The sequence below is a fragment of the Peromyscus maniculatus genome, chromosome 11, assembly GCF_049852395.1.
Source record: "Peromyscus maniculatus bairdii isolate BWxNUB_F1_BW_parent chromosome 11, HU_Pman_BW_mat_3.1, whole genome shotgun sequence".
NCBI lineage: Eukaryota > Metazoa > Chordata > Mammalia > Rodentia > Cricetidae > Peromyscus > Peromyscus maniculatus.
The window spans coordinates 10,294,372-10,318,408 of record NC_134862.1 but is presented as its reverse complement, the minus strand read 5'-3'; the positions used below and the strand labels follow the sequence as shown (position 1 = coordinate 10,318,408).

General features: G+C 40.6%; 1 protein-coding gene across 1 annotated transcript in view; it reads left to right on the top strand.

Annotated features, from left to right (window-relative positions):
* Positions 1 to 24,037, top strand: part of LOC102910446 (contactin-associated protein like 5-1) — a 925,656-nt gene that overhangs the window by 800,086 nt on the left and 101,533 nt on the right. The window contains exons 18-19 of the mRNA XM_076547182.1: positions 2,699 to 2,938; positions 12,519 to 12,743. Coding sequence (XP_076403297.1) covers positions 2,699 to 2,938; positions 12,519 to 12,743 — 465 coding nt within the window. The remainder of the gene's footprint in view (positions 1 to 2,698; positions 2,939 to 12,518; positions 12,744 to 24,037) is intronic.

Below are 24,037 nucleotides of genomic sequence, written 5' to 3'. Positions count from 1 at the left end.
GGTCACACCTCCAAATCCTTCTCAAACAGTTCCACTCACTGGGGAGCAAGTATGCAAACATGATGTTGAGGAGGCTGTTCTCATTCAAACCACTGTACCTGGGATGGATTAAGGAAGCATCTACACTGTGGTTTTCCAGAGATCTGCCTGTCTCCACCTCATATCTTATATCACTGTGATTATAGGCATACATCATATCACTTAGTCTTTTTATAGGTTCTTTTTTTCTTTATTAAGAAAATTTTTATTTGTTTAATGTACCAACTGCAGATCCTGCTCTCATTCCTCCTCCTGCCCCTAGCCTTCACCCCCAACCCATCTCCCATCCCCTCCTCTGAAAAGACAAGGGCTCCCACAGGGAGTCAGCAAAGCCTGGTACATTCAGGTGAGGTAGGTTCCAGCCCCTCCCCACTGCATCAAGGCTGTGCAAGGTGTCCCACCATAGGTAATGAGCTCCAGAAAGCTAGCTCATGCACCAGGGAGAGATCCTGATTTCACTGCCAGGGCCCTACAAACTGACCAAGCTACACAACTGTCTCACTTATGCAGAGGACCTAGGCAAGTCCCATACAATCTCCCTAGGTTCTGAGGATCAGACTCAGGTCTCCATGTCTGTGAGGTAAGCACTGTACTCACTGCTCCATTCCCAGGCTCAATTTACAATTTTATTTTCTTTTTTTACACTTATATTTCTTATCCAAAATGGTAAATTTCCAACGCCTATCCTATCTTCTTTGATAAGTATGCACGCAGATCTAGCTACTTTTTAAACCAAATTTAATAGAGTTGTAGCATAAGGGGTTCAAGAGGAATGAGTCTCAGTTAAGACAGTCTACAAATACAGGAAATAATTGATGTGTAGTTTCTACCATCAGTATTTTCTTCTGCTCCTCTTCCTTTCTTGTTTTTCTCTTCCCCATCCCATTCCTTCTACTTTTCATTAGTACATTAGGCAGACCTCAAGGACTTTTATGCACTCTCCACTCATCTATGATATAACCTTGAGCTCAAAGATCGGACACGAAATACCTGTTTCTAAAGCCAGAATGGGCCTCTGCCTTTTTAGGATCTCCCAGAATTCTCAGCAGAGCACATATACAGGCTAATGGGATTTAACTGTGCTTTCCAACTTCTTGTCTTTTAGCACACATTTCTGGGAAGAGTGGGGTTTCTTTGTGAACAAAACAATGAGAAAGTTTAAATCTGCTCAATGCTTGATGGAGGGTATTGAATACTCTCCTGACAGCCTCCAGATGTATCTCAGCTAAGAGTCAGATTACAGTCCAAGTCTCAATTTGAGAGAAGAAATCTTATCTGCTAAACAGCATTTTATAGATAACTCTAAGATCAAAAAGTAGATAATACATAATTACCTACTGAGTCTAGGCAGTAGATGACGACTCAAGAAAAGGGCCCAGAGGACAGCAGTACCTGAACATACCCTGTACTCTATGATCCTCAGTAAGCTTTACTATAAAAACATGGAATGATAGATGGAATAGCTGAAAATTCAACAATTCAGTGCGCAATATAGCTAACCGTGAGTGACATGGAGGTGAACCTCAACACTGATCTTTCCTTCTCCCAGTGCACAGTCCTATACTGCACAAGCATAAAGAATATATTGCAGTTTTGTCTCTTTGGTGCATCTTACAGTTCTCTTTAAAATTTGCCAGGAAAGACAACCTGACTCTATCCCTTTTTTTTTCCAACGAAGACACTATAGGCTGTATAAAAAAAAATCTATATTTTATTTACATGCAGACACCATGGTCATGTAAACTTCCATTCCTATGCATCTAAGAAGAGCTATGTCTCTCTGAGTCTTTCTCTCTCTCTCTCTCTCTCTCTCTCTCTCTCTCTCTCTCTCTCTCTCTCTCTGGGCATGTTTGTTTTTGAAACAGGGTCTCATATTTCCTAAGTTGGCCTGGAACATGCTATGTAGTCAAAGATGATCTTGAATTTCTGATCCTCCAGACTTCACATCGTGCATGCTGAGATTTTTGATGTGCACAGCTATGATTACTTAATTCAGTGGTACTGGCAATTGAACTCAGGGCTTCATGCATGCCAGGCAAGCACTCTACCAACTGACTTAAATACACAGCCCTGACTTCATGTTTTTTTTTTTTTTAAATTCCTTTCTCTCACTGGGATTTTAAAGAAAAGTTCAGCAGGGCAGATGATACCACCTCAGTTAAGTGTTAGGCAAGGATGTTACTCTTATGTAATACAATGTTACAGGTCAACAGATGGAAGCTGAGGTGAAATTACCCTGCAGACAGCTTCCTTCAGAAAGCGATAGCATGAAGACCGCAAATGAGAGTGAGGAGCTCTTAGATCCAAAGAAAAAAAGAAGGCATTTTGATCCTACAGATTTTCATGAAGATGGGGAGAAGTCCCATACCACATGCCCCAGTCTACATGCTAGACATCATCATTAGCATCCAGCCCTCAAGGCCCTCTGGTGTCATGGCAGTAGGGACTGGGCAGGCCTTGTCTGCACCTATAAAGGGAAGAAGAAGAACTGTATGGTCAGAGCAGGCTCTTCCCATCCTTTCCAGGGAGAGATCCCACAGCAGGAAGTGGCCTGATTTCTGGGGGAGGGGACAGTCGGAAGTTCTGTGATCTATCGATTATATCTATGAAATATAGCAATGACACTGTTCATGTTTTCCTTCTTGTTTTTCACCCTTAGGAGGAACATCGTCAAGACAAAAAGGTTTTCTTGGATGTATCCGCTCTTTACACTTGAATGGGCAGAAAGTGGATCTGGAAGAGAGGGCAAAGGTCACATCTGGAGTCAGACCTGGCTGCCCAGGTCACTGCAGCAGCTATGGAAGCAACTGCCACAACGGGGGCAAGTGTGTGGAAAAGCACAGTGGCTACTCCTGTGACTGCACCAACTCACCATATGAAGGGCCTTTCTGCCAGAAAGGTAAGCTGGGAGCGCATGCCACTACTGTGTCCAGTCCAGCAGCTTCCACACACCACCTCCTGCAATCCCATGCCTGAGGCAATACACACCATTGTTCCTGTATGTGATGCTCTAATGTCCACATGGCATGATCAAGCCAATGGCACCGATGCCTTTAGGCACACCACACCATTGCTTCTTTGTGTGACAATGGTCAAACCAACGTTCTCCATGCCCTCAAGCAGTGCCCCAGATTTGTACTCTCAAGTTTTCCCTGTTTAGACTCTGCTTAGCTCATCAACATTGTCATAGCCTCTATCCTGGCATTGGGCTTGCATGCTTGCTGGCAATGCAGTTGTGTGCAGTCATAGTTGAAAATGGGCACATCATCCAGGTTGAAGAAAAGCTGAAGACCAGAAATGGACCACTTACTAACATTTCTAGTTCCAGTACCTCAATTAGAAAATGTATCAAGGGACCACAGTGTTGAGCGCAAAAGAAGATATAGAAACATTTAAGCCATCTTTAATTTTTTTGAAAGAATACATATCAATGAATAAAAAACCATTCACTATAAACGTTATAGTTTTTTTAACTTTTGTTTATAAAATAGTAGTTTACTGTGCACTCAGTATAAACAATGTTCAAAGAATAGTATTTATATTAAAATAAAATATAACTGCTGTAGGACACAGTAATTCTTTATGGCTCTTATCTATTCATGAAGAACATTTTCCTTTTTGGTGTGTGTGTGTGTGTGTGTGTGTGTGTGTGTGTGTGTGTGTGTGTGCCTATTCCTATGTATGAGGGTTGTGCATGCATGTGCAGACCATAGGAAAAAAATAGGTACATGTTGCTCAGGTGACATCTACCCTGTATTTTGAGGCAGGGTCTCTCACTGGTCTAGGCTCTCCAATGGACTAGGCTGACTGGCCAGAAAGCTGTAGGGATCTACCAGACTCTACCTCCCCAGCACTGAGATTGCAACCACCACTATGTTAGTTATATTTTTAACCTAGGTTTTGAGGATCAAACTGTAAGCACTTGAACAACAGAGCCACATCTTCAGCCTTTAAACACATTTTTCAAGATCCTCTATCAAGCAGTAGTTTATTGAATCTAACAATCTGAAAGTTAAAGAAAAAAAGAACCCAGTGTTTTCTTTGAAGAATTCTATAATTTAATTTCTCCTGTCCTTCATTCTGATCTTCTCTCCAACTAATTGGGATTATTTACTTGTTATTGCCAGAAAACATAATAAGCTTCTGGAGCAAACAAAACATTGGAACAAACTTTAGGACCAACAGGGTGTTAAACCATGTATCAGAGCTTAGAATAAATAAAACAGGCCCCAACTGATGGCTCCTAACTAAAAACAAAACTTTAAGTTTTTCTATTACACCTATTTATTTTGTTGAGGGAACACATGTACTATGGCACACATGTGGAGGTTAGAGAAAATCCTGTGGCCCTTGACCTCTCATTCTACCATGTGGGTCCATGGATCAATCTTAGGTCCTCAGATAAGGGGAAAAGTGCCTTTTACCCACTGAGCCATCTTGCTAGCCTTGAAACTTGTGTAGATAAGAGTCTACAAACTCATAGTGGTTATAGTTACTTACATACAACCTGCAAAGATCAGTCTAGTCAATATTCCAACATGGAATTTGGAGAGACTCAATAAGCCCCACCCCTAGCTGACAACCGATTGACAGTTGATTAGTTGAAGAAGAGTTGCTTTTCTTGACTGTTACTGTGCCCATGTTCCCTCAGATGGCCTTACATGCAAGCCAAAAAAAAAAAAACCATCATTAACTGGACTCAATGGGTAATAAATAGCATGTGGTTAGGAGGGAATATGTGGGATTGGAAGGAGTTGGAGGAGGTGTGATAAAAATGTATTAGATATGTGTCTTAGTTTGCTTTCTATTGTTGTGAAAGATGCCATGACCAAAAATGCCTAGGGGAGGAAAGGGTTTATTTGACTTACAGGTCACAGAGCAACATGAAGGGAAGGCAATGCAGCAACTCAAGGCAGAACCTGGAGGCAAGAAATGAAGTAAAATCTATGAAGGAATGCTAGCTTACCCCTCATGGTTTGCTCGGCCTGTTTCTTTGCACAACCCAGGTGCACTTGCCTACGAGTTTCACTGCCCACAGTGGGCTGTGCCATCCCATTCCACATTAGTCATTAATCAAGAAAATGCCCCCAGAGACTTGTCTACAGGCCAATCTGATGGAGGCAATTTCTTAAGTAAAGTTCCCTCTTTCCAGATTACCCTGGCCTATGTCAAGTTGACAAAAATTAACCAGAAAAGTTATTCCCTTGTCAACTTGACACACCAATACATTACTATTAAATCATAAACTTTCCTTTCTTGTTTGCCTCTAAGATAACATATTAATGTCAATATCACAATGAAAAACATACCAACTTTTAAAAATTTAAAATTAAAAATTCCACAGTTTTTTAAAAATGTTAGCATTTTTAAAAGTTCGCTCTCTTTAAATATCTGAACTCTCTAAAAGTCTCTGAAGTGTTTTTTCTCTCTGATATAAAAAGTAAGTGACATACTTTCTTATTTGAAGAGGGGGAACCAGAGCACACTAACAACCAAAACAAAGCAAAACTAAACGTGGACAGTAAAACGTTCAATGCTTGGCACCTGGTACCCATTCACCATCTGACCTCCTGAGGGCCTAGCCAGCACCACTTCCCTGGCTCTGTGATCTCCAGAACACATAGGTCCTCTCCTAACTCAGGCCAGCTCCATCCCATAGTTGTTGCTTATCTTGACTGTTGTCCCACATCTCTAATATGATGGGGTCTCTACCTTCACCAATGGCCTCTTGGCCTCTTTTTTGTAACTCTGACACTACACACGGTACCAGACTTCTCCTTTTTCCCATGACCCTTCCAATCCTGGGGTTTCTACAGTAACTAAGGTTATATATTCACCAATGACTTCTCATGATGCCATGTTTCAACTTTTATGACACCTTCAGTATGGCAGTTTCATACCAGCAAAAGCAGTGCCATTTGGAAGATTCTTAGATATTACCAAGTTTGGTGCCAGTTTGTGATATAGCTTTGGCTTTTCTGGCCTACAGCTTTGGGTGTTAACCCTGAGTAAACACTTTCCAGATTTTGCCTCGGTGATTCTGGTCTCTTATTAATCACAGCTGATTCCTCAGCTCCACCTGACCAGCCTCTGTTTTCTTAGTGCTGCACAAGTTTCACCTTCAGGGGTTTTATATACAAAATATCACACCAACAATCCTGATGTCTATTCTTCCCTCTGAAATGTAACAAGCTCAGCCTATATCATCTGCTTTGCTCTCAACATTGTTTCAAATTCATATAGAATAGCCCAGTAGACTCTGAGCCTTCAATGCTTTTTCCAGGCCAAAGTGCCAAATACATTCCACAATCCACACTCCACCGTCAAACAACATGGTCATGTCTATCCCAGCAGCATCCATGAACCTGCTCCCAACATCTGTTTCAGTTTAGTCTCTTTTGCTATGGCAAGTGCTGTGACCAAAATAGCTTGGGAAGGAGAGAGCACATCTGGCTTACAGGGCAGTAACCCAAGGCAGGGACCTGGAGAAAGGAACTGAAGCAGAGACCAAGAGGGGTATTGTGTACTGGCTTGCTCCTGGTGGCTTGATCAGCCAGTTTCCTTGGATAATCCAGGACCACTTGCCGAGGGGCAGTACTGCTCAGAGTAGGCTGGGACCTCCTACACCAATCATTATTCAAGAAAATGCCCTTAAAGACTTGCTGGTTTACCCTGACCTATGTCAAGGAAACAAAAATAACAAAGACAGCATATATAACATTCTTAAAGAATAAGCAAATACATTTTAAATTAATTTGAAGACAAAGGTGTTCTCAGTTTTCACATGAGGAAAACTCTGCTAACAACTCTGCCAAGTCAGAGTGAATCCTTGAGTTGTCCCATCATTACAAGAAGCACATGCAGATGCAGGGGACCAGACATGATGCCGAAGTATACCAAAAGTGTCCTGTAGTATCTATATCAAAGTCTTCTGATGGGGAAGGGAAACCTTGATCGGAGGCTCTACCTGCATCTCTCATCCAAACATCCCTGGGAACATCCTCCTCTTTAGCCTCATTGGTACAGCTTCCTTTCTGCAACTTTTGTGTTTACTCTCCTGTGTTGATACTGTCACAACTGTTGTCCACATCTGTTAAAATACCTGTTTCTCATTTTGATGCATCAGTGAAATAAACAACTGTGTCCTTCTTAACCTTCTCAGGGTCCTACCTACTCTACTGTTTCTAATTTCTACCTCTTTATTGAAATTAAATGACCCCCTGGATAAACAATAGGTATAAGATGTCCCTCTTAACCAATTATTTGTCTTTACAATTGCCTCTGGGAAATGTGACTTGGAACTGAAAAGGAGAGCCATGTGCCAAGAGAACTTTGAACAAAGAGTGTCCCCTGCTTTTTATTACAACATCATGTATGCCAGAGCTGAGGTTTTTCAACACGTAGGATATCAAGGATGGAATTAAGGACATGTGCTCATTCGCCTGTCCTGGGCCCAGTCACCCATTTCCTGTTCCTTATGGTGCTATAACAAGGAAGAAACATTCTTTGGGGATTATAATTACAGGCACTTCATCCCATAGTCCCTTGGCTCTATTGCTTTTGCATCCGTGTTGACATCATAGGTGAGTGTGGTAGAAAAACTCCATTTCTTACAGCTTCTGTGAGGCAGAAATGAGAGGGGAGATGTGGAGATCCCAGGATCACCTTTCAAAGTCATGCCACCAATGGTCCAGCTGCTTTCCACCAGCTCTACCTTCATGGGTTGTTCGTATTTTTATTTTTTGGATGATTGTGTACATTCATGCTCTGTGTGTGGGAGCCCAAGGATGCCAGAAGACAGGATCAGATTCTGTGGAACTGATCGCAGTGGTTGTTAGCTGCCTGACATGGGTGCTAAGAACCAAACTCAGGTCCTGTGGACAAGGAAGAGGACTTAGCCTCTGAGCCATCTCTCCAGCCCAGGTGATGTGAAAGTCATTCCCTCTCAGAGCTGGGGACCTTTGATTTATTTGGTCTGCTGCTTTGCTCTTGGACTTTTTCTCATTTGTGATTCTGATTTTATTCTGAATAAAAATGTGATGGAAATATCCCTCCAGGAATGTGGCTTTTTGCTTTTTTTGTGCTTTTTTAAAGATTTATTTATTGTTAGTCTTATAGTTAGATACAATTCAAACCCAAAGAAATCCTCCCTGGTAAGGTGTATCTATATGTCCTGCTTCCTGTTCTTCCCCACATACCCTTCCCTACCTAGGTTCAGATTCTTTTCTTCGTCAGCCACCTCAAAATCTCAGTGCCTCTAGCAACCTTCTGCCTCCCAAGAAGCCACTCCTCCCTCTGTCTCTGTGGATTTGCCGAGGTGGAACTCTCTTATAAAGGAATCTTAATACATATTGCTTCTTTGTTTCACCTTTCTCTGATTAGATAATGTTGTCACTTCACCCAGGTCAAGGCATTTTTTTTCTTCCTGTTGCCAAAGTATTTTATGGCTGTTCCTTTCTCTGCTTGCCTGTTGGTCAGACAGTGGGCACTGGACTGTCTCCATTTCCTTCTGAACAATACTATCCCTGAAACTCATGTACGTGTTTAGGATTGTCATATAATTTGATATCATTTTATTACATGTATTTATTTGAGTAAGGGGAGCTGAGAGAGCACATGTGCCATGTGGTCCTGTGGAAGGCAAACAGCAACTTTCAGAACCCGGTTTCTCTTCTTCCACCTGTGAGTGATGGCACAGGGAAGAAACCGTAGAAATGGCTGCTCCACGGGGAGTATAGTTTTGTTGACTGTAAATATGAGAGAACAGACAGAGGCATCTGGAAGAGTCCAGAACTGAAAGAAAAAGAGCAAGTAGGACTGGCAGGGCCAGGGCTATCTCCCCTGCAGGGCTTGAGGGGTGACAGAGAGAAGTGGGGAGAAAATGGCAGGGAGGCTAGCAAGAGAAGCAGAGAAGCAGGGCTGGGGTGGAAGTGTGGGGCCTGCCAGTTCTGTAACCTGGAACAGCCTGGGAAGGAGCATAATGGAGGAGGTAAGACGGGTGCAGGATTTGAAATGCACAACAGGTACCTGTGTTAGGTACCATGAAAGACTGAAAGTTAGCTTGGATAGGCAACCACAGGTATATGCCAAGGGAACTGGCCCTTTTCTGTGGGCAGAAACCAATTTCACAGGTTCCTGAGGAATGCCACCTGTAAGCTTTGATCTTTACACTAGAAATCCTCCTAGAGTCCAGCTTGAGCTGAGTTTAGACTTTCACTTTGGGCCAAGTCAGTGGGACTGCCCTTTCTGGGAATACTTGGGGGGTTTCCCCCTTGACCTAATATCACTGTGTAGCACTGGGTATAAAACTCAGGTCACTAAGACTGGTGAGTGACAAGTTCACTTACCTGCCGAGCCAGCTTGCTGCCCATGTTTCATCTCTCGAGGAACTGTTAAATTGTTTTTCAAAGTGGGTTGCGGACTTTCCATCTTACCAGAAGTGTACAAAGTTCTAGTTTTTCTGCACTCTCACAACCTGTTACTGTGTGCCTATCTTATAGCAGACACCCTACTGTGTGGGAAATGGTGCGATACTGTGGCTCTGACTTGCTCATACCTAATGACTAGTCATGCTAATCAGTCTTTCAAATCATTACCATTCATTTCATGTCTGGTTTGAATAACTGCATATTCAAACCTTTTGCAGATTTTTATTCTCATTGCCATTCATTCACAACTTTTTCCTCTTTTCTGAATATATGTTCCTTATAAAAATATAATTTGCAAATTTATCCTCCATCCTATGGGTTTTCTTTTCAGAGTTTTCATTATATCTTTTGAAACAGAAAGCTGCTACATTCTGATGGAACCTAATTCATCTTTTCTTTCTTTTATTGCTTCTACTTTTACTGTCATACATGAGAAATAATGGGTGGGTTCAAGGGTGTAAAAATTTGTACCTATGATTTCTTCTGAATATTCTATAATTTTAGCTCTTATATTGAGGATATTGTTACATTTTGAGTTAATTTTTATATTTGTTGTATGATTGGGCTTTATATTATTCCATTATTTATTTTACCAAATTTAAGTTACATTTGTTTATTATCTATCTATTTCTCTCTCTCTCTCTCTCTCTCTCTCTCTCTCTCTCTCTCTCTCCCTCCCTCCCTCCCTCCCCCCCCCCTCTCTCTCTCTCTCTCTCTCTCTCTCTGTGTGTTTGTCAGTATGCCAGGGCACATGTGTGGTTCGAGCACAACTTATAGGAGTAGCTTCTTTCATTCTACAGGATGTTCACAGGGACTGAACTCAGATCATCAGGCTTGGCTGCAAGCATCTTTATCCTCTGAGCCACCTTGGCAGTCTTGACATAATTCTTTTGCCTGCTAATATCCACATGCCTAGGTATCATTTATCAATGTGTACTTCTTTGCCTTCATCTTTCTTCTATTATTGTCTGAATAACCAATTCTATCACTTAAATATTTTTGTTACTAAAAATGCTAGATAATAAATTTGGAAATTGATGTACAAATCTAGAAAGTTGAACCTAACTGAACCACATAGACAATCATTTCAAAACAAACAAACAAAAATGTTACTTGCATTCAATATAGTGGAGATGTGGAGATCATGATGGATATTTTATTTATGCCATGGGCTTCCTTTATTTCATCCAATAAGCATTCCTATATATGTCATAAATATTTGTAAGCCTAAGTTTCAACTGTTGCAATGGTTCCCATTATAAATACTGTCTTCTCTTACTTAATTCATCTGTCACCAGAGCTCTGCAGAAATAATCTTGGTTCATGTTTTTACTAATTTACTCATTGTCCATTGCCCATGGGAGACAGTAGTTATATATTTATTCTCAAACTTCCTCGATTTTCACTTTCTAATGAGTGGGAAATACAGAGATTTTTTTAGGAGGGATCATGTTTAGCACTCAATGAATACTTCACACAGCCGGCAAATTCTCCCTACATGCTGGTTCTTACTATATTTTCTAATGTTATCCTATCTCAAGTTGAAATTCGCTGAATATGTTTAGATTTTCTTCATAAGTAATCTATGGGAAAACTAAACCCATTCCAACTCCTTTATCTCCTGCCACAAAACAGAAGGAAACAGATGAGTAGCAGAACCTACACATACTGTGGAACTAGGCTTTATACTGAAACAAATAATGCCTAAACATTATAAATAAGGAAAACTAGGTCCAAGAGAAGAACAAGGACATCAATTTTGTGTGACATGTCTAATCATGGATTTTTTGCCATTGTTGATTTAATGTCCAAAGAGAAGAAAAAATCATAATGTACATGCCCATATCTGTTTTTCATACACTGTGAATCACATACACATTCAACTATATACACAAACATCAAACAAGGGCTTTTATTTTGTTAACTAGAAAATAGTAGCTCAAAATGCAGGTTGTAAGTCCCTATGGAAAACAGATCAAGCAGATCACGAGCCAACATCTTCATGGCCATAAGTGTATGCTTCCTATTTTTAACAAAAGAAACACTGATTGATATAACTTTCTTGATGAAAGACATTCTTTTTGAACCTTTCATAAAATTGCACTAGTAGTAGTATAAATTGCATTTATGAAATTAGTAGTAATTTCATAAAAAATGTACTGCCAGAGACTGCATAAACATGTAGCATTAATTAGGTGGCACTATTACAGACTGTTAATAGAGTTTTCACAAGGCAGAAACATGGGAAGAGCATTAGGAAGCACAGCTAAGTTTGGTTATGTTCTCAATGCCCCACACTTTGCCAGGGAATATCGAGGGAGGATTAGGAACACTGCACCCTTCATTTGGGAAGAAGGGAACCCTATCATAGCCACATGAACTCAAGTTTACCACACAGTTTGACAGTCAGATGTGCATTCACAGATCTAAGTCCATCTCCCCAGCTCTAGGTGATACTTTCTTGCAACACAGAGGTTCCATAAGTCTAAACCCTGCTGGGCAACGTTCCTCAGTGATTTACAAAGACCATCTTACTGAATAACATAGTGATACAGAGAGCAGTTAGTGTTGTGATTAAAATCCCCAGCCATATTTCTAATTGCAAACAATGAATACAAAGGGCTGTGGAAACAGCTCTGTCAGCAAAGTGCTTGCCACACAAGCATGAGAATCTGAGTGTGGAACCCTAGCACTCACATAGAACACAGATGTCCCTAGAAGAGATGAGATAAGAGGAGTTCTGAGCCCACTAGCCAGCCAGTCTAGCTAGTACAGGAGCTCTAGGTTCAGTGTCTCAAAAAATGAAGAGGACAGCGATAGAGGAGGGCACACTACCTTTAGTCTCTGACATGAATCCTCATGCACATATGTGATCATACACACAAAGGTAGACTAGAGCCTCTTCAAAATTGTTAAGCACGTTGTCTAATTTTTTTTTTAACAGCCCTCACATAGTGCTGGGTGCAAGGAAACAATGGTCAGGCATTATAATTACTTCAAGTAGTTGACTAAGTGTTTGAAAATGTGCTCTCTTGTCTTCTGTTTTCACAGAGATTTCAGCTCTTTTTGATTCTGGCAGCTCGGTTACATACATGTTTCAAGAACCATACCCGGTGACCAAGAACACAAGCCTCTCGTCTTCAGCTATCTACACAGATACAGCTCCATCCAAGGAAACCATCACACTGAGCTTTGTGACAGCACAGGCCCCTAGCCTCTTGCTCTTCCTCAATTCCTCATCTCAGGATTCTCTGGCTCTCCTGCTTGGCAAGAATGGTGAGTGTTGGTGGCTTGAAGCCACAAGGCCAGCCTTGCTTGAAGGGACAGCTCAGGCTCAGCAGTACCCTGCAGAGCCGAGCAGCTGGTCAGCTTCAGCCAAACCCTTCATTCCAGTTTTCCTTTACGAGGCATAATCAGTATTCTGGGACAGTGTCAATTTGCCACCAAAGTCTCAAACTCATCCACTTTAATTTGTCTTGATTATGTTGTGATGATTCTTTACTATTTGTTCTATGCTGGAATCCAGTAAGTATAAAAAGATCATAAGGAGGTCTGAAATTCAGAAGGGCAGTTTCCATATGTATCCTGCCATCTTTGCTCCCCTGCCCTTCACTGGGGCCTGGTAGAGCATAAATACTGGCTGTGTTTATAGGTGGGTGTTGTCTAGGTCTTCCATGCAATATGGTGTAGGAGCCAAACCCTGTGGCACAGAACCTTACTTCTGAGAATCTGATTTTCTCTTAGAGATACCACCTCTTTGTACATAATGATTGACTATTGATCTGTGATATTTTCCACTCTGAAATGGCAAGAGCTAGAGTATTTTACTTAGCCAAAAAGTACTACTGATTGATAAATGGAACTTTGTTATTTCTTTCCTTTCTTCCAATTATTAAAATTAGTTATAAAACTCATGCCTTATTATAGGACATTGCACTCTGACTTCACATACATAGATGAACTCGTGTCTTTGTTTCTCAGTTTTCAAGGTATCTATCTACCTGTCATGCTGTTGCTCATAAACATACAATGAAGATGTGAATCAAGCTGTGGAAGGAAGTTTGACCTAGTGGATATGAGAAAGTTAGATAAAGGACAGAAATTGTATCACACAAGAAATATTGATGGTAACCATATATGGTAGCAGCTTTGTGATCACAAATGTTTTTAATCACACTATGCAAGGACAAAACCTCCTAATAAAGCCATGACCAAGTACACTATGAAATCAAAATCCTACCATATGTAACAATTGTAACAAAAGAACCACTGAAACACACACATATCTCTCTCTCACATGATCTCACATAACACTGTCCTGTGGTCAGGAATATGGTTCCAATCCTCTTGCAATCTTCTGGTACCACTACAGGATTTTAGACTTTTGGTCAGTTTATCCCAACCACAAAGCTAAGCTCCAGGGTGGACTGTTGAGTGCCACAGCAGAAGTGACACCCGTCGAAGGCAGCATGTATATGACCTTGTCTATACCTCAGGTGCAAAGTACATATTTGTGTTGGTGTGCTACTTTCTGTCTGTTCTTTGTGTTATGTTTCTTTCTCACAGTGTACTATGTATGACTTGAATATAAAGAACTATTCACTTATTCTGAAAGGTATAATGAAAACTCAGGGTGTATAAGATGAACCAGCCTATTGAACAACAATAATAATAGATAGTTCATAAGATGCTACAGATGCCATTTATTCTGAGAGCAACATAGAAAGAGAAAGTATGGGTATGCAGGAAAGAAGAGAGATAAAGAGAAAAGAAGAATGAGGAAGAGGAGGAAAAGGAAGAGGAAGCAGAGAAAGAGGAGGAGGATAAAGATGAAGAAGGGTGGAGGAGGAAGACAAAGAAAAGGAGGAAGAAGAGAAGATTTGATTATTTTTCAAGCTCTTGGGTGATTTAATCACCAACTTCTCACTAGACTTTTAAAAGTTTAAGCACAAAAACATCCCAATAATTCAGACCTTCAGCTTTGCTATAGCAAGCCTTTTGAGTGTATGGGGCTGTCTTTGGACCTCAGGCATGGAGAGTTCAAGCAGGTACATGTAGTGCAGACAGCTAATTCATGGAACAGCCAGGAATGTCTCCTGACAATTGGCCCAGTACTCTCCCTTCTAAACTGCATCACTTTCTCCTGGTGTGTTTGGACTGTAGCAAGATGGCTAAAGAGACAGGATTGTTCCTGAAGTACCTTTAGGGTAGGCTTTCACATACTTGTACTAGTCACAGTATATGTCTGAAAATATGACTGCCATGAATACATGAAATAGAGAACAGGAATCACTGCACCTAATTATTATAATGAGCCCATACTGTGCTCAACTCTTCTAGTAACTCTGGTCACCCATTGATATTAATATTCCTACTATGCCAGGTTTCTGCAGTTTTAGAAACTGAGACACAAGGACAGCAAATAAATAATTCATAATATCACAGTGTTAATCCTGAGATTTTAGAGAGAAAAAACAGTTCCATATTTTTGAGCCAAATTTGAAGCAAGTTTTAATTAAGTACTGACCATAAAAATGAACTCATCAGATCCACCCGAATTCCCAGAGAGAGTCATACTTTTCAGGGACTTAAAAAGGCAAAACCCATAATGCATTGCATGCTCCATCAGGTCTAATCAGGGGCAAACATACATTCTGATTTATTTCCTGCCTATGTACATCCCACCTACACGTGATCAAGCACATCCAGAGTAGTAGCTTCAAAAAAACTTGTTTAGGGAGGTAAAAACATATGGCTTGTTATTTCCCAAGAACTGCAATTCCCAGCATTTCAGGAAGTTCCCTTGCCCTTGGGCAGGTGGGGCTTGGAGATAAATTTTGGCTCTTAACAACAGCAAGCAGGAGTCAGCAAGGGGATCTAAACCTCCCTTTCTCAGCCCAGTGGCACAGTCAGGTGTTCGGTTGTGTTGTGTCTTCACGTGGGAGCATCTTGCAGGAACTCTCAGGCTTGCTGGCCCTGCCTCTGAGTGCTGGGATCATGGTTGTACACCACCATACCCGAGTCTGCTTTCTTAATCACGAGGACTAAATAAAAAGTGCTAATCTTTTAACCTGTGAAACACATGATTCTTTCAAATACTTAATATTTGTTTTAGTGGGGAATCATTCTTGAATTCCTCCCTGGCATATTCTCATGTCTTCCTTAAAGTCTCTCTTCATTAGAAGTGCCACCTGACTGTATCGGTATTTACATTTTAGAAACCCCAACTAACTTCTGGAAACAGAGCTGCACAGGCCCCAAGTGTTGGTTGTGTAGGTCTCAGGACGTGTGAAAGCTCAGCTGTGCAGCATGGCTTCTTAGGCTAACTAACAGGAGAGGCTCTTGACACAGAGAGCCATTCTGTTAAAGATGTGGATCCCATCCTAGAAGACATTCACTGGGATTTCAGGGTTGTTGTATGATGGACCAGAGAATTGGGCCAGAGACACAGGCATAGTGGTATAAATAGATAGCTTATTAAAAAGGAGAAAGGCAGTCCAGAACAGGGCAGCAGGCTGGTGGGCTGGGACTGGCCTCAAGGTCATGTTCCTTTATAAGTCATTTGCATAACTACCTTCTTATTCCCAGAGGCTTAGCTAGCACATTCCCTGTTAGGCTATGTGTATCCTTCAGGGGAGAGAGTTTCTGTGCTAACTGGTTATTTTACATGCTAATCTTGATCTCTTTCTTTATCTTGCCCTCCCACCACACTTCTACCTCATATCATTCTTGGGTCCTCCATGCAGTGGGTAGTCAAATAGTCCAGGAGATGGTTTATTTAGAATCTGTGGTACTTTCAGCCATCTCCATACCCTCAAAAACACAACTGAGCAATTATTCACATTGTTTCCTTAATTTTTCTAGTGGTGTTATTAGTATGACTAGTATGAGAGACTGTAGACAAGCAACCCAATACTGTCTCCATTCTATATGAAGAGAGACAGAGTCTGAAGCTGCCCAAAATGTGCAAAATCCAACCTAGACAGAGTTGGAGTGATCAGATTTCTGTAGCAATCTAGCTGAAAAGAAGACGTTGGCCAACTTTAATAATAAACTTCAGAGTTTAGTGATTATACCATTGGAGCAAATATCTTCAATGGTATTAAATTTCTTATCATTAGTGCTCTTCAGGTAACAATTAAGGGATTATTTGATGGGGAAAGAATAATAATGTGAGAAGTAGATGAGAGACAAAATAACAATCAGCAAGAGTTGAATTTCTTCCTAAGTCTTAGATTTTGTGATTCTTTATTCCCTCCTTGTATCATCTTTCATGAATATATCTGTCTGTGAAGGCTTCATTTGCAGACTTTGAAAGCTCCTTTAGGAATTAAGAAGAATTCATGTTTTCAGCATGGTCCTAATGTATTCACAGCATTAAGGCATGACCTGATTAACAGTGGATCAGGAACTAGGAACATTTTGATGGAATTTGGGTACATTACAGTGAGAATTGTACTTCTGACCTCAAAGCAGTGGCTCACACCTGGAAGTGGAGGCAGGAGGACTAACATTCAAGGACAACTTCAGATTTGTAGCATGTTCAAGACCAGTCTGGGCTACATGAGACCCTGTCTCAAAAAGAAAAGAGAATCAGTTCCTCTTTTGGATGTTAGGGGTCCTTACAAGTGGAAGTAAGATAAGGAGAGTGAAAGTTCAATTGGTGAAGAAGTTTACCTTGAAGTCCTCTGCAATCAGGATCTTCTCACAGCTATCCTGGACAGAATCAACAGTCTTGTGTTCCACTCACAGCTGTCCTGGGAAGAATCAACAGTCCTGTGTTAGAAAGCCTCTTACCTTGTTCTGTTTTTAAGATACCTTTGGGAATCTGGTAGTGATGATGAGAAGGCCAGATTAAAAGGAGTCCCATTTGTTCTCTCAGAAGGCTGCAAACTCTCATTCCAGCACTGTGGGCTGAGAAACCAGGGTGCAGAGTTAGAAGGGTAAATCTTGTAAACAGTCAACAAAGTTCTCAGCTGGCAAATTGATTTTACATAGCCAGGCCAGAGGTGAGAAGATGCCTGTGAGTCAAAGGCATGCTTGTGAGCCCTGCCTTGGCAGCAGTTTCTTTCAGCAGGACTGCGATTCTTCATTGCCCTTCTTGTTAGTATTGATGTCTCCAGTTTGGGACTTACTCAGCCTAGGCTGCTACTGTCACTTTAAGTGAAAACAGAGCCTAGTGTTTAAATAAAGGAAAGGATAGTCACTTCTGGGATGTAAACTCTCTCTCTCTCTCTCTCAAACACACACACACTGGAAAATAGGGGTAGATTTTGAGGTGCGAGAGTTCTCAAGCCTGGGTTTTTAACTCACAGAAAACTACTTAGAAACTTGGAAATTTGAAGAAAACCCTTTAAATGGAAGCAGCATGTCCAGAGAGGGGAGGGTTCTAAGAATATTATTGATCTCTATATTTCATTTTATGTCTGTATGCATGCCATCTTCAGCAAAGCCTTCCATTTCTTTGTGAGATTGTCTCTCATTGGCTATGAATTCACCAATTAGGATAGTCTGGCTGGCCTGTGAGCTCCAAGATTCTGTCTGGTTCTGCCTACCAGATGCTGAGGCTATGGTACATGTCAACACAAATGGTATCAAATCAGGTCCTTGTGCTTGCAAGGAAAGTGCTCTGTGAACTAAAACATCAGCCCAGCCATACAACATTTTACTGAATAACAATTCTCCCTACCCCATAATACCAACATTTTTTCTTCAAAGTTGTCATGTGACAAATATTCTTGGAGACCATGCCCTGCCTTTAAGAATCTGCTTTTCAGCCAGAAATGTATCAGCTTCTCATAGATATAAGGTTTGTACAGCTTTAGTACAGTTAGACTATCTGCCAGGAAGACTGTAGATACTAGGTACAGGGAGAGAACAAGTTGACCCATTCATTCTGGCAGAGAAAGTCACAGAATGTTGCAGGAAGCCAGTCACTTTTCAATCAGGAGTGATAAGTCAGTATTCTCTTGGCAAACAATTTTTTTTTGTTGTTGTTGTTGTTGGTTTTTTTTTTTTTTTTTTTTTTTTTGGTTTTTTGAGACAGGGTTTCTCTGTGTAGCTTTGCGCCTTTCCTGGGACTCACTTGGTAGCCCAGGCTGGCCTCAAACTCACAGAGATCTGCCTGCCTCTGCCTCCCGAGTGCTGGGATTAAAGGCATGCGCCACCACCGCCCGGCAGCAAACAAAATTTTAACAAAACCTTTTAATTGTTCTTTCCTCATTTTATCATGTTATTTTCACTGTATATTGGAAAATGTGTGTGTATGTTCACCTGTAGGAATTATTTGCTTCTGTCATTGCTCTGAAAAATTGTACTAACAGAGCAATTTAAGGAGAAAGAGTCATAATTTGAGGATAGCATCCATCATGGAAGGGAAAGAATGGTAGCAAGGAGCTGAAGGTAGCAGGAACAGAGGGGGATGAATACTGGTGCTCAGCTCTCTTCCTCCTTTGCCTCCAGTCCAGGATTCCAGGCCTTGTAATGGTGCTGCCTACATGTAGGGTAGGTTTTTCTAACTTCGGTTAACCTAATCTGGATAAACCCTCAGATGCACGGCCTGAGGCTTGTCTGTTTTGTGATTTTTGATACTGTCAAGTTGACAATCAAAATAAATCATCACAGTCTATATATGTACCCATGATGCACATATTTAAATTGGTCTTTTTGGTTCCCTGATATTTGAAATAAATAAGTGAAGTTAGAAGATGCACAAACAAAGCTATCAATCTAGGCTGAAATTCTCTCAGTACAAAATCCAAATGATGCTCACAGGTCACCTTCCTTTCGTGGTTGCTCAGCTGCCTCTGGAATTGAGTGATTTGTGTGTCTTCGCTTTAGTATTTCTCTTCTATCAATTCTGCTGGAGAACATAAATTTATAAGGATCACAGTCTGAATTTCTGATTGCCCATACCTCAAAAGGAATAATCATGACCTGAGATACCTTTTATTTCATATGTACTAGCTAAAGGGAAATAGAAAGAAGGAAGGATCATGACATAAAGTGTCTTCAAAGTACAAAACTTAACAGTTGTTAGACAGGGTAAATTTGACAATACGATGTCCTTTCTATTCCCACTTCCTCTCAAGGAAGCTCTTCAGAGGTTACTGCTTCCTCTTGCCACCCATCGCTCTGATACCAGTATGCTTGAGTTCTTCTGGGCATAAGGAATTCTGATGCACAAAGCTGGAGAAGCATGACCCAGAATGTTATTTTCTTGGCCTCACTGGGCCCTGACCACTTCAATCTCTGGGATTGCTCTATCTATTGATACTTTCCATGTTAGGCTTGATTGCATCATTGCATACATGTATGAACTTTAAATAATTTCTTACTTCCCTTCCATAATCCATTTACTAATAGTGTGGCTGTGACCCATTATGACCTTTCAGCAATGACCATGAGTGTTCCTCAAGGGCAGGATATGTTCAGTACCTTACTGACCCACAGTGCTTAGTGGTGGGTCTGATCTAAAGAATAGAGACATGTGGGTAGGATACAATATGAACACTATTTCTTGTTTCTCTTCTTTTTATTGTAGTGAATCCTTTAAATTTTTTGTTTGCTTCTAAGTATCTAAATATTATTTAGATATAATAACCTGTAATTTGAGTAGAAGTTTGCCCCTACTTCCTACCTTAGATTTTGAAGTACTGATTTCTCCTTCTTCTGTTATGGTTAGATTTGGAGTAAGAGAGTAATTATATCAAATGAGGTCATGGAGGTTGAAGCCCTGATCCTAAAGAAGACACTGGAGGAGTTTATCTTTTCCCTTTCCATGACATCTAAGGACAGAGTTGGGAAAGTCAGCATCAATAAGCAAAGATGAGAGACCTCTTTCTAAGTGGAAAGACTAAACAACTTCATCTTCAATCTCCAACACCAGAAGCATAACAAAAAAAATCAAGGGTTGGGGATTTAAGTCAGTGGTAGAGCGCTTGCCTAGCAAGTGCAAGGCCCTGGGTTTGGTCCTCAGCTCCAGAAAAAAAAAAAGAAAGAAAGAAAGAAAAAAATCATATAGTAGGCTAAGGGTTTCTCTGTATGTGGTATTTTATTTTAACCAGTTAAATACATACCAAATAAAATAATGTGTGTGTGTGTGTATATATATATATATATATATTCCACAGACAGAAATTTACAAAGCATTTCATCACCTTATTGATAGTAGTAGTAATATGAATTATTAGATTAATATTCTGTTATGAGAACATGAATAAAAGGCTAATATTTAAGACATTTGATAATAAAGGATAATTAAAAGAGGAAATGGAAAGTGCCCAGAAGGTGATAACTTCATGGGCAGAAAATTGCTAGAGGAAGGTGAAAATAAGGCTATGGGTAATCTCACATCAGGTGGCTGTCATTGCACAGGGAGAGCAGATTTATCTATGCACAAGCATGAAAGCAAGAACATTTAATAATGAAGTTTTTCTAAGGCCTTATGAAACATAGCTTCTAAATAGAGGTAGAGAGACAGCAGAGGGGATAAAAATCAAGGAAAAAAGAGTGTATGTGAAGGATTAATAGTCTTGTGTATTGACAGGTCATACACTTTAAGCCCCAGTCAGATACATTTAAACATGTTTTAAAGCCTCTATGTGTTTCAGTCATGGTGAGTGTAGAGCTACTTGCCTGCACAAATCATTATCAAAGAAAACCAAAATATGGAGAGTAGAGACTTCTTAATCAGTCCTATAAGTTCTTGGGCAAGGAACACTAACCAAAGGCTTATATAGACATGAAGCTAATGAAATATCAGATATAATAACTCTACAGACACCCATTGAGGGTATTCTTAGTCTATGAGGGCTGCAGGCAGAATGCTGTTGACTGGGTGATGTGAAGGGAGAAGTCATTTCCTTAAACGGTATGAAGACTAGGAGTGCAAAGTCAAGTGCTGGCTGACAGAGCTGTTGTCTGTTGAGGGGTCTTCTGCTGGGTTGACTACCTTTTCTACTTGTGCTCATGTGTTTACATCAGAGGGAGATGAAGGAGTGGGAGAAATAGTGAAAGAGCAGGGGAGGAAGAGTGTGTGTGTGTGTGTGTGTGTGTGTGTGTGTGTGTGTGTGTGTGTATGTGTGTGTAGACAGAGAAAAGTGGAAATTTCTGAATCATCTTGTTCCTTTTCTTTGAAGGATGCTAATCCTGTAAGATCATGGAATGTCCTTTATGCCATCATTTTGTTACTGGGGAAATTGGCATCCCCTTTTTAGTTCTTCATCTCTTTAATGGAGGTAGTCAAGATGTGCTCAAAAAGAAGGTCAAGGATAACCTTATCAGAGTCTAAAACGAAACTGAAGCAGGCAAACTGTAACTCTCTGCAACTGCCCAGAGGACCGAGACACAGATAAAGAAGAGAGAACCATGCTGTTTGAGCTAGGCATGGAGACTGGCTGATTGCAAAAAGAGAAAAGTAAGGAAGCCCAGAAGGTCAGGCAAAGCACACATAGGCTCTGGAGAAGCATCTGAAAGAAAGGACAGAAGAAGTCAGTTATCATCTCCAAATGTAACCACATTGAAATTTAAGCACATATATATTATTTATATATTATTTATAATGCTTAAAATGTACTAGATACTGATCTATGTACATTTAATAGAAAAATTAACAGAGTATTATTGACTTTCAGAAGATTCATGAGATGAATCATGTTTGATTCATCTTAATAATATCATCAATGAGCAAAGCAGCTTAGATTACAGAGTGTTCTATCATTAAAATATATATTCTGCCTCTAGTAAGATAAAGAGTCACACAACTATCAAGTGCATTAAGTCCTGAGAGAGTCCATGATAAGATTTTGTAACCAAAGACAATGGTTTAACCTCTTGAGGCCTATAGGGACAGAAAAAAAAGAAGAGATGAAAAGAGTGAAGTGTCAATATAAAAACACAACTCTCATGTGAAAAGGGATAAGAGATATTTCATCCTAGAGTCAGCTATGAGTGACCATGACCACAAAACACAGAGTACTCAGAGAACACACATTTGGGGTACCTCAAACTTTACATTCCAATGTGGTAACAGCTTGATAGAGTTTTTATAGTACTAGAACAGGGAAAAAGAAAAAGCATGAATTAAGGCACTTATCCAATACATTTGGGAAATTTTAGGTAGGAAGGTTATAGAAGATACTAGCTGAGGACACTCAGCCTCTTGGTCGGTGAGAGCTCATTACCTCTTAAGTATCCCAAAGGGGTTTCATTTGTCAGTAATAAAGCTGTTAGCTCAGACAAAGATGGGCAAGTGATGGCTAAGGAGGGTGTCAAAGATGGCCCATGAAAGAAAGGTAACCTTCTTTAAAAGAATTTTTCTCACAGAAGGAAGGTTTCATATTACTGCAAGTAATTCTCGAGTCAGTGCTCTCCCCCCAAAAAGCAAAGGGTTTGGGTGATAGACATGTATACTCGTGGAGGAAACTCTCTTTATATAGAGTAGCTACAGTTTCCAAGTTACTGACAGACATGAACACTTTCAGGCAGAGCATTTAATGTCATAATGAGCAAAACTTACCTGCATCGGGTACCTATAAAGAGAGTCAGAATGACTCGGCAATCATGAAGGACACCTTACAGATTTCTCCAGAGCATCTTAGCTAAAAGAAGGACCATCTGAGGGTTCATGTACACTCATTTAAAGGGGCAACAACTTTCCCAAACCTCCAGCTGCCTATAGGATAATGATGTCACAAGATAGCAGTGGAGTGACTCTGGGGAGAGAGTATGCCTCATCCCTGGTGAATGAATGAGCAAAGGCTTCTGAGTGAACTTGGGCAGGAGCAGAAGCTGAACTGAGAGTTATGGTTTGTCAGTTTTCTCTCTGAAGTTCCATTTGGCCAACTCTGGCACATGTGTAGTTTGGAGCTCCATCTGTTGATCGGCTATTCTGTGACTATATTTTCTAAAAGCCTCTGGATCTTCTCACTTTGTACTTTCCCAGTTGAAACAACTCTCAAGACATGTTCTTAGAACTGAGCAACTGTTTTTTTTTTCAAGTAAGGCTGCTTTCTTACCACTATAATGTCAGCCTCTAATTATTCTCTTCCCTTGTGATGTTCGGTTGTTTAAAAGGGGGCGGGGCAAGGAGTGCTCAAGGTACCCTTTGTTTTCATCTGTAGATTTGGGATAATTGTGTTGGTCAAGGGTCTCGCAGCAGGTTTTAGGGATTAATGAGATCCTGTTTGTAAAGGGTTTGCAGGACTCAGATGAAAGATGTGTGATAAATACAAAACAGGGTTATTGCAGAAGGCACCAAAAAGCTGGCTGCACACTGAACCACCTGGATCGTTTTTTTTAAATGCTGGTGTGGAGAGATTGGGGGATTGCAAGTTTAACTTTTGGACTAGACCTCTAATTAGAGGTTTAAGGATTAAGGAAATATTTACCATCTGTGTGAAGGAAGCCTTTCTCAGGTGAAAGGCTTGTTGTTATTCTTCTCCCTGGATTTGACCTATAAACACTTGCACCTTGGAATGGGAAAAGGATTCGGTGCTCGCGCAGCTGGATGCAGGTAGGTCTGATGCTGCTGACTGACTGTTATGTGAATTGCTCAGAGTTAGAGGAAG